Source organism: Aricia agestis, chromosome 13 (genome assembly GCF_905147365.1).
Source record: "Aricia agestis chromosome 13, ilAriAges1.1, whole genome shotgun sequence".
NCBI lineage: Eukaryota > Metazoa > Arthropoda > Insecta > Lepidoptera > Lycaenidae > Aricia > Aricia agestis.
Window position 1 is genome coordinate 5,612,748 of NC_056418.1, and position 8,709 is coordinate 5,621,456.

Here is an 8,709-nt window from a genome sequence, read left to right on the forward strand (position 1 = left end):
TAACCAATGCCATTGATTGTCACCTGCCATAACCTGCCCGGAAAGCGGTTTTCAACGCGGTGTTGCGCTTATAAAGGCAACTGACGTGGGAGAGCCATGCTTCGGTACGAATGGGCCGGCTCGACAGGAGAAATATCACGTCCTCACAGAAAACCGGCGTGAAACAGCGCTTCCGCTGTGTTTCGCAGAGTGAGTGAGTTTACCGGAGGCTCAATCCCCTGTTTCCTACCCTTTTCCCTTCCCTACCCTCCCCTATTACCCCTAAAAGGCCGGCAGCGCACTTGCAGCTCTTCTGATGCTGCGAGTGTCCATGGGCGTCGGAAGTTGCTTTCCATCAGGTGACCCGTTTGCTCGTTTGCCCCCGTATTTCATAAAAAAAAACTTAGAACGCAACGTGTGTACCTATATACGTAGATAAAATTAAAAGTTAATTTTCAGGATATCGATGCGGCCGTGGTGTGCGGGCGCGTTGTGCGTGCGCGTGCTGGTGTTCGCTCGCGGCGTGCGCGACTCGCCGCTGCGCGCGCGCGTTTTGCCCGCCGCCGCGCCGCTGCTGCTGTGGGGCTCGCGCGGCACTGGCAAGGAGCAGCTGAGCCAACCAGTAGCGCTTGCTAGGTAATTTGACATAACCATAATATATAAAAACTAGATGAACCGTAATTTTTTTTGAGATGAAAGTTTTTTTGGGATGAAATTCTTTCTCGGGACTCAAATTATCTCCATACCTTTCAGCAAAATGGGTTCAGCGGTTTGGGTGTGAAGAGGTTACAGATAGACAGACACAATTTCGCCTCTATAATATTAGTATGGATATGCCCAAAACCAAAATCGTGCTCATCAGCCACTACGTGACCTTTTCTGTTATTTTTTAATCACCTCTCGTATCCAGGGATAGTATTTTGTAAGGCCTTGGCTTGAAATGTTTACTATGCGTTGTGGTCACGACTCACGACGGAGTGTTAATTTCTTTATATGTGTTAATTTCTTTATAAATTTCATACAGAAAATGCTTAAAGTTACAAGGCGCTATGATACTTCCAAAGGAAACCGTAAAAGAAGATTGTTTCAGCAACTTTCTTCCAGATATTGTTCTAACAACATAATTCATGGCATTTCAGGTGTCCAAAGAGGAAGGAGATCTACGTGCTGGACGCGGGCAACTCGCGAGTCAAGGTGTTGGATGATGAGACGTTCACGTTCAAAACACATATCGTTAATGAAGGTGAAAAAGCTTACCCTTCGGTGCTGCATTCAAATTTAAAATCTAAAATAAGTTCAATATTAATAATTGTATGATAATCAAGTAAGCAATTGTTTTATATTATAAAATAGCCTTACAAGATCAGTTATTCTACGTCTAGTACAAAAAGAAAAGTCTCTGAGAAATCTCAGACTAAATTAACAAACATTTCTGTAATAATTAAACATGTAAACTAACCTCAAAATAAGTAATTTCTTTATTGTCTCATGAAGGAAGGACTGTAAAAATCTATAAAAGATTTTCACAGTCCTTCCAGCTTGACCTACATTTATTATTAATTTATCGCTAAACCTCACTAACATATTATAACATACTATAACATAATGTTTTCAGGTCTGGCGGGTCGCAGCTGTACGGGCATCGCGGTGACGTCAGAGGGCGTGGTCGTCGTCAATTGGCGGACGAGGACGCTCACTGAGGTACGCACTCATATTGTATTTTGTATCTTTAAGCTTAAGTTAATGTAATTGGAGTTACCCTTCTTAAAAATTCTCATAAATAAATTAATAAATAGTCCACACTGTATATTATTATTATTATAATACTCTAATGTTAATATTATTTGCGTGTTTACACACGGCGCCGCAGCGGCAGCGTCTTTCACCGCCGCGGTAGCGTTTTTCGCCGCCGCGGTAAAGAATGGCCGGCGCCGCCGCCGCCGCGGCGTGTGTGTATACAACCTTATCACGGTGCCAAATTATTAAAGTGTGATACAGAAATAGTAATCAATAAAGCATATTATTTTTCATACGAACAAAAGTACGTTTTGTACTACGCCGGCTCTCGTAATTTTCCTCTCAAACTCTAATTAGAATACTAATATGTTTTTATAGTTTATTAATACGATTAAAAAGTATTAATGAACCTAAAAAGCTTATAATACCCGTAGATGACGTCAGAGGGCTGCACATTGCGCACGCTGCGGTGCGAGCGGCTGTGCGAGCCCGTGTGTGTGGCGGCGCACCCGGCGACGCGCCGCATCGCCGTCGCCGACAACGCCGCGCGCTGCGTGTTCCTGTTCGACGAGCGGGGCGAGCTCGAGCGAGAGGTACGATACGTCCGTCTCTGTCTGTCTCTGCAAAGGCCGAGAGCGTCACAAAAACTGCGTGCATGCGTGTCCGCGCATCCGTTTCTATTTACAACATTACGGCGCGTTTTCTGCTGTAGCCTTTGGGAAAACATGGAAGCTGAACCCGCGCGCACAGAAACGCGCGAAAAGAACGCGCCCTTAGGTTTGTTCATAATGATGAGAATTTTTAATTCGTGGCATGACAGCTGTTGGACTACAATAGATGAAAGACCATTGCCACAGAGTTCCGCCTGATTCCGTGGGAAAATGACGGAATTTTGTTATTGACAGTTTTTAAAAGATTAGTCTACCAGGCGGCGCTTCCGGTCTGCATTCTAGCGGCAAATGAAATATCGAAAATCATCCTTTGTAAAAAATTTTTATTAATTACAGATCGGCAGCGGAGACCTGGGATTAGTCGGGGGGTTGGCGCTGACTGACGACTTAGTGATAGTAGCAGACGTGGCTGTGAGAGTGTTCGACGCGGAGGGAAATCTGCAAAAAACTATGGCGCCCGTGCCTAAAGGTACTTTTGTATTCCAAAATAATATTTGAAGTTCTGAGTCGATCATATTATAGCACAAGTGCATCTTTGCAAATGGTTAGTAGTAATCCACTTCAATTCTAAAAAAATTTTTGAGAAAGTCGTGGCGTGGCGTTGAAATTCATTCTTAACGCGACAATTTTTTTTAATGTTACAAATAGAAATAGTTAATATTATATACCCATAAAGAAATTTGAAATTGTAAAAATATGAATTTCAGGGCGTGGCGGTTACGGGGGCATCGCCGTCGAGGAGTCAGAGGGCGGGGCCATAGTAGTCTGCGCGCGGGCGATCCGCGGCCGGCCCGCGCTCGTGACACTCGACGTGGGGTCCGGCGAGACGCTGGCAGGGGCGGAGCTAGCGGAGCGCCGCCCCCGCCGCGTCGCCGGCGTGGCGCTGCTGCCGCGCCGCCGCGTTCTCATGGCGGACCTCGCCGGTGACTGCCTGCGCCTGCATACGTACTGGTGAGGTGAGTCACTCTACATAATATGACGCGGCGGGGGCGGAGCTAGCGGAGCGCCGCCTCCGCCGCGTCGCCGGCGTGGCGCTGCTGCCGCGTCGCCGCGTGCTCATGGCGGACCTCGCCGGCGACTGCCTGTGCCTGCACACGTACTGGTGAGGTGAGTTACTGTACATGACATGACGCGGCGGGGGCGGAGCTAGGGGAGCGCCGCCTCCGCCGCGTCGCCGGCGTGGCGCTGCTGCCGCGTCACCGCGTGCTCATGGCGGACCTCGCCGGCGACTGCCTGCGCCTGCACACGAACTGGTGAGGTGAGTCACTGTACATAACATGACGCGGCGGGGGCGGAGCTAGCGGAGCGCCGCCTCCGCCGCGTCGCCGGCGTGGCGCTGCTGCCGCGTCGCCGCGTGCTCATGGCGGACCTCGCCGGCGACTGCCTGCGCCTGCACACTTACTGGTGAGGTGAGTCACTGTACATTTCATGACAGTGTCAAACAGTTGTCACGCAAAGTTTTAAAAAGGTATTTATTTCCACATTGGAAATGTTACACTTATATTGATAGCTTAAGTACGTAACTGTCCACCTGTTGCATATCTATTTTTGGCGATATATAATTGTGAATAGACATTTAAATGGCTTCATTGTAATCACTAATTGCACTCATATATTTTATCCAAACAAAGCTGCAGTATTGAAAAAATTTTCACATTTCTTAGATCGTGCGTTAGAACTCAATTTTTTTTTCTATAATTTTCAGGAGCGCCGCGTCACAAGTTTGAGTCACCCATTGAAGTCATATAGCGGAACGCGATCGAACTGCATGCTAGTCCAAAATAACTGAAGAATGATAACCGCCTCTTTTTGGAAGTCGGTGAGAGTTGGCCATAGCTCGTGCCGAGCGTAAGAACGTAGTACTTACAGTATTTATTTGGTTTAAGTTTATTTAGTTGTATTGTTTTTTATATTTTTATTTCGACGTCGGTTATTCGACGTATAAGAACTGATTTTGATTAACGGCTAACTGCGAGGGATGTGACATTTTATCGATGTATCGATATCGAAAGCCACCACCGACAATATACGAGCTTAAGTGTAAGTTAAGACGTCACTAAAAATTCAACGATATTTAATAAGGGTTACATTGTGTTGTAGTCGGAACAGTATTAACCCTGAATGAAGACATAATAACCCACATGAGGTTATTATGTCTTCATATTATCTTTATCTTCTGTGCTAATCCTTCTCTAAAAGTTCAAATTTAATGATGAGCTAGTTGTTTTTTTTGGTCTTATTTTGTGACTTACACTTTCAATTTCAATTTCTTTATTTGCAAAATGTGAGTTAGTACTTAAAGATGTTAGTAGATTTCACAATGGTATCATAAAAAATAAAAATAATATCACTTTATAAAATTACTCTAAAGAAAATTGCATTATTAGGGAAACAGTTGATGAAAATGTATTATCATTTTAAAAAATCAAAAATATATAAATGGGCTTCTGAAACTGTTCCGACTATAATATGTGCTTGAAATTGTAGATTCTGAATGACTTTCCTGCGATGGAAACATAACATGCGGTGCAAGATTGTTAAGGCTGAAAGGAATTTACTTAATATATTGTTAATATCACTAATGTTACTCGAATAAATGAAAACAACGACTTAAATAGTTGTATGTCGTCGTACCAGAGTGAAGTTAGATGTTTGTTGAATCAAGTGAAGTGAGCTACATTACAAATTACGTTTGACAAATCACTAACTTCGCTCTAGTCAAGTGATATGAAGTGCATCAAATATTAGAGTGAATTTAGCTGATTATTACAGTAATTCAACTGAAGTTAGCTACGCATCGGTAACTATTGGCAAAACGTAGCAAACTCTTCTCACTGTAAAATAATAAGAGATATAACTCGAACAGAGTGAAGCTAGCTGATCATTGCAGTTTTCAGCTACGCATATAGTTACTTTTTGTGAATTACATGAAATAAATAGCTAACGTCACACTAGTAAAGTAATATGATTTATGAAGTGTATGTGCCTAACGTCTAGATATTTTTGCACAACTATACAAGTTCGCGTATCATAATTAAACGCTAGTTGTTAACGACAATATATCATCGTGCTAGTACGTAGATGTTTGAATAGTGTAGCTGTAAGTACAGTCAAATCATGACAATGTTATTGTAGTTCGTTAAAAAAAGTCAGTAAAATTCAAAATCTCAGTTTTAATAGAGACTGTACTTTCATTATATCATTAAACTAAGAAATTGAGGCTTTCAAACGATCATAATATATTATTTTATTGGCCCTTTAAAGCGCTCATTTATATTCAAAATTATGGAAAAAATACTTTTAGTGCGCGAAGAATAACTTTGAAGTCACGACAATATTGTATAACTGGCGTTTATTATTAAAACAATAATACTGTTTGCAGTTTGAATAAGTGACTGTTAAAAAAGCCCACCTCCAAGTACGTAATACATTAAAATACAATTACTAATATTTCTCTCAAATAACATAATATAAATAAGAGTATTATAAAGTTCCGCGGGCGGAACTATAAGAAGAGAACTCGAGTTATCTAATTGCCTATCAAATATATCTAATAAGTACTTATAAAACCACGTAAGTAGTTTATTTTATGGCATATTATTTTTAATGTTATGACTTATGGTAATATGGCAAAATAGCAATATCAATAATAATAACATCTTAACTCATGTAATGCACACCATACGGCATACGCTATACAATTTCTTGTCCTTGTCTGATAAGACACAAATGTTGCTTGAATGAAAAGGACAAAAAACTGTACCGCTATTGTATTCTTTTCTATTAGTAAGTCGTTTACTGCGTGGTTTTAAAAGCTACCAAGAATAAGAATCTCTAAAAATGATAATAAATTTAAAGATACATAATTATAAAACGATCTCTTATATTTAAATAAACATCAAATCCGCCTCGAATATAATTATTATAGGTATTTCAAAAGATATGACATATATTTCTCACTTATCTGTCACGCTTAAATCATTTTAGTATAGGTTGCGCACAACTAAAACATCGTCATAAATGCGCTGTTCGATTTTTAAATCTCTTTGGTAGGGCGAAGAGAAAACGGGGCACGCTATTGGTAGATCAGTGATAAGACGGGTCGTTATTGGTAGATTGCGATCAGATAGTGACACCTTATTGGTAGATATTGTACGTATGCGCCAAATGTGCCCTTCACTTTCGACGAACGATATTAAAGTTTTGCGCGGCCTATATCTTAAGGTCATTTGCGCCAATGGGTTATTGATAGTCGTCTTGTCAAAATATCATGCTTTCTCTTTCATTATTACGAAGAACGAGTGACATATCAACGATTTGCTTTTCTCCATAGGTGCAAATGAACCTAAGAATGTTAGAAATTGTTTCAAGTATTTTCACCCAAATGTTTGGCTTTTTAGCTATCAGCGCTTGTCATAGATTTGCTCAAAACTAACACTATAACATGGACGCTTCTATTTTACTTCGAGTTGTTGAGTAGAACAAAAGATGTTTGTGAGTATCAGAGAAATTATTCATAGGTAGATGGTGGACCTACGTAATTTGGTGCGGTTATGTCAGCCAGTTGACAGATCACAAACTATAATCTAAATCAGAGGTTCCCAAACTCCTGAAACCAATCCATGAAACTTCCTATTATTTTAAGTGACAGTCGCTGTGCTTTTCAACAAATTATTATCAGCCTATATCAAGTCGGGTTGCCAAATACATTTTATAGACCGCCGTTAACGTCTTGTGGACCCCCATTTTTTTCACGCAAGGGTAGACCCCTGTCGGGTCCCCTTGGTAGCTTTTAAAACGACCCCTGGGGGTCCACCTGTACCACTTTGGGAATCAATGATCTAAATTGACTTGACATTAACCCGATTAAATAATGTTAGTCTGCTATCTGTCTATGAAATTTGATGGTTTTTGTGTCATTCTATCTCTATTTTAAATTTACCTTGCATTTTACATTTATATATAATATGCAAGGTCTAAGTATCATCCAACTACTATCTAAGCTTTGCCGCGACCGATCAGGTCATTAAGCGTAAGGTTATTCTAAAGTTTCGGCCATAATCTTAAGAATATTTTGAAGCAGACTGCAGATACCTCGAATATGTTCGGTTGCTATGAAACTGTGGTCATTTTCTATCTCTGTCTATTATTACTTTCTCACTCACGCTGATTTTAAGACAAAGAGATAATAAAATATCACTGCATTTCTAAGCGACCGTATAAAGTATAGTAATAATTTGTTTGACAAGAATGTGTTGTACATGTAAGTTCGCCGACGCAAGTTTTACGGATCTTATTGTTATTGCAGTAAAGTCTAAAATACTCTGCATCGATGACTTTGTTATGTGTCGTGTTGTTTTCGATGAAGCTCGTGGATGTATACGTCATAAATCTAATTTGTATTGAATGTCAGACTATGCCCGGGCGCGCACTAGCGGCCAAACCGCAGCGGCCAGGTCGCGACGGCCATCGAGATAGATACCGTATTAAACCGCCATAGACCACGTGCACCTGGCCGCAAGGCGGCCAGCGGTCACACCATACTTTCGATGGCCGCCGCGACCTGGCCGCTGCAGCCTGGCCGCTAGTGCGCGCCTGGCCTATGGCTTATTCAAGTATGCTTAAATTCTGAAACTATATTATATCTTAAACACGCATCATCTAACATTCAAGTTAAGCTCATAACAATTTTTACTAGTCTCTAAAAACATTCAAATCTTTAAAATTATTGTGAGAGAGCTTGAAAACTTTAAAAGTATATTCTTATGAAAATTAAAATGATTAAATTTTAATGTACTGTACAATAAAATTATTTAAATAGTACATAAATTTTATTGCCATCAAATTTTAGAAGATTTCAATATTCTAGCACTAAAAAGTCATTTTGGCTGTATATTGCATCCTTCTCACTCTAATGGTGACTTTTATCTTCCTCTTAAACCAAAGTTTCTTCTATCTGTGATTGAATTTGATTCTAAGTTATTTTGTACCACACAAGATGATTAGGTTCTATTTTTTAAATTGTGAACAGTATAGTGCGTCAAGAAAGTCATGACAGGCGGGAAAATTTTCTAAACGTAATCACGTGTATTTTTTCTTCGTATTTTTACAGAGAACGCTTATTACATTTAAAATATTATCACCTTGCACATTTTTATCTCGAATTAAAAAAAGTTCTCTTATTTTTTAGTTCATTTAAAAATTTTCCCGCCTGTCATGACTTTCTTGACAGACTATATTTTACTCGTATTTTTCAGTGTTGCCAACTTAACTCAATTTAAATCTTTTTATTTTCTTACTTAAATTGTGAAGAGTCTATTTT

The 8,709-nt window shown here is 40.2% G+C and overlaps 1 protein-coding gene across 1 annotated transcript in view; it reads left to right on the plus strand.

The window, feature by feature from the left end:
- The window catches only part of LOC121732987 (tripartite motif-containing protein 2-like), a 31,044-nt gene extending 26,453 nt beyond the window's left edge, over positions 1 to 4,591 (plus strand). The window contains exons 6-12 of the mRNA XM_042123048.1: positions 439 to 615; positions 1,119 to 1,222; positions 1,595 to 1,680; positions 2,151 to 2,309; positions 2,724 to 2,856; positions 3,095 to 3,343; positions 4,093 to 4,591. Of these exons, the coding sequence (XP_041978982.1) occupies positions 439 to 615; positions 1,119 to 1,222; positions 1,595 to 1,680; positions 2,151 to 2,309; positions 2,724 to 2,856; positions 3,095 to 3,342 (907 nt within the window). The 3' untranslated portion in view covers position 3,343; positions 4,093 to 4,591. The remainder of the gene's footprint in view (positions 1 to 438; positions 616 to 1,118; positions 1,223 to 1,594; positions 1,681 to 2,150; positions 2,310 to 2,723; positions 2,857 to 3,094; positions 3,344 to 4,092) is intronic.
- Positions 4,592 to 8,709: the final 4,118 nt, after the last annotated feature.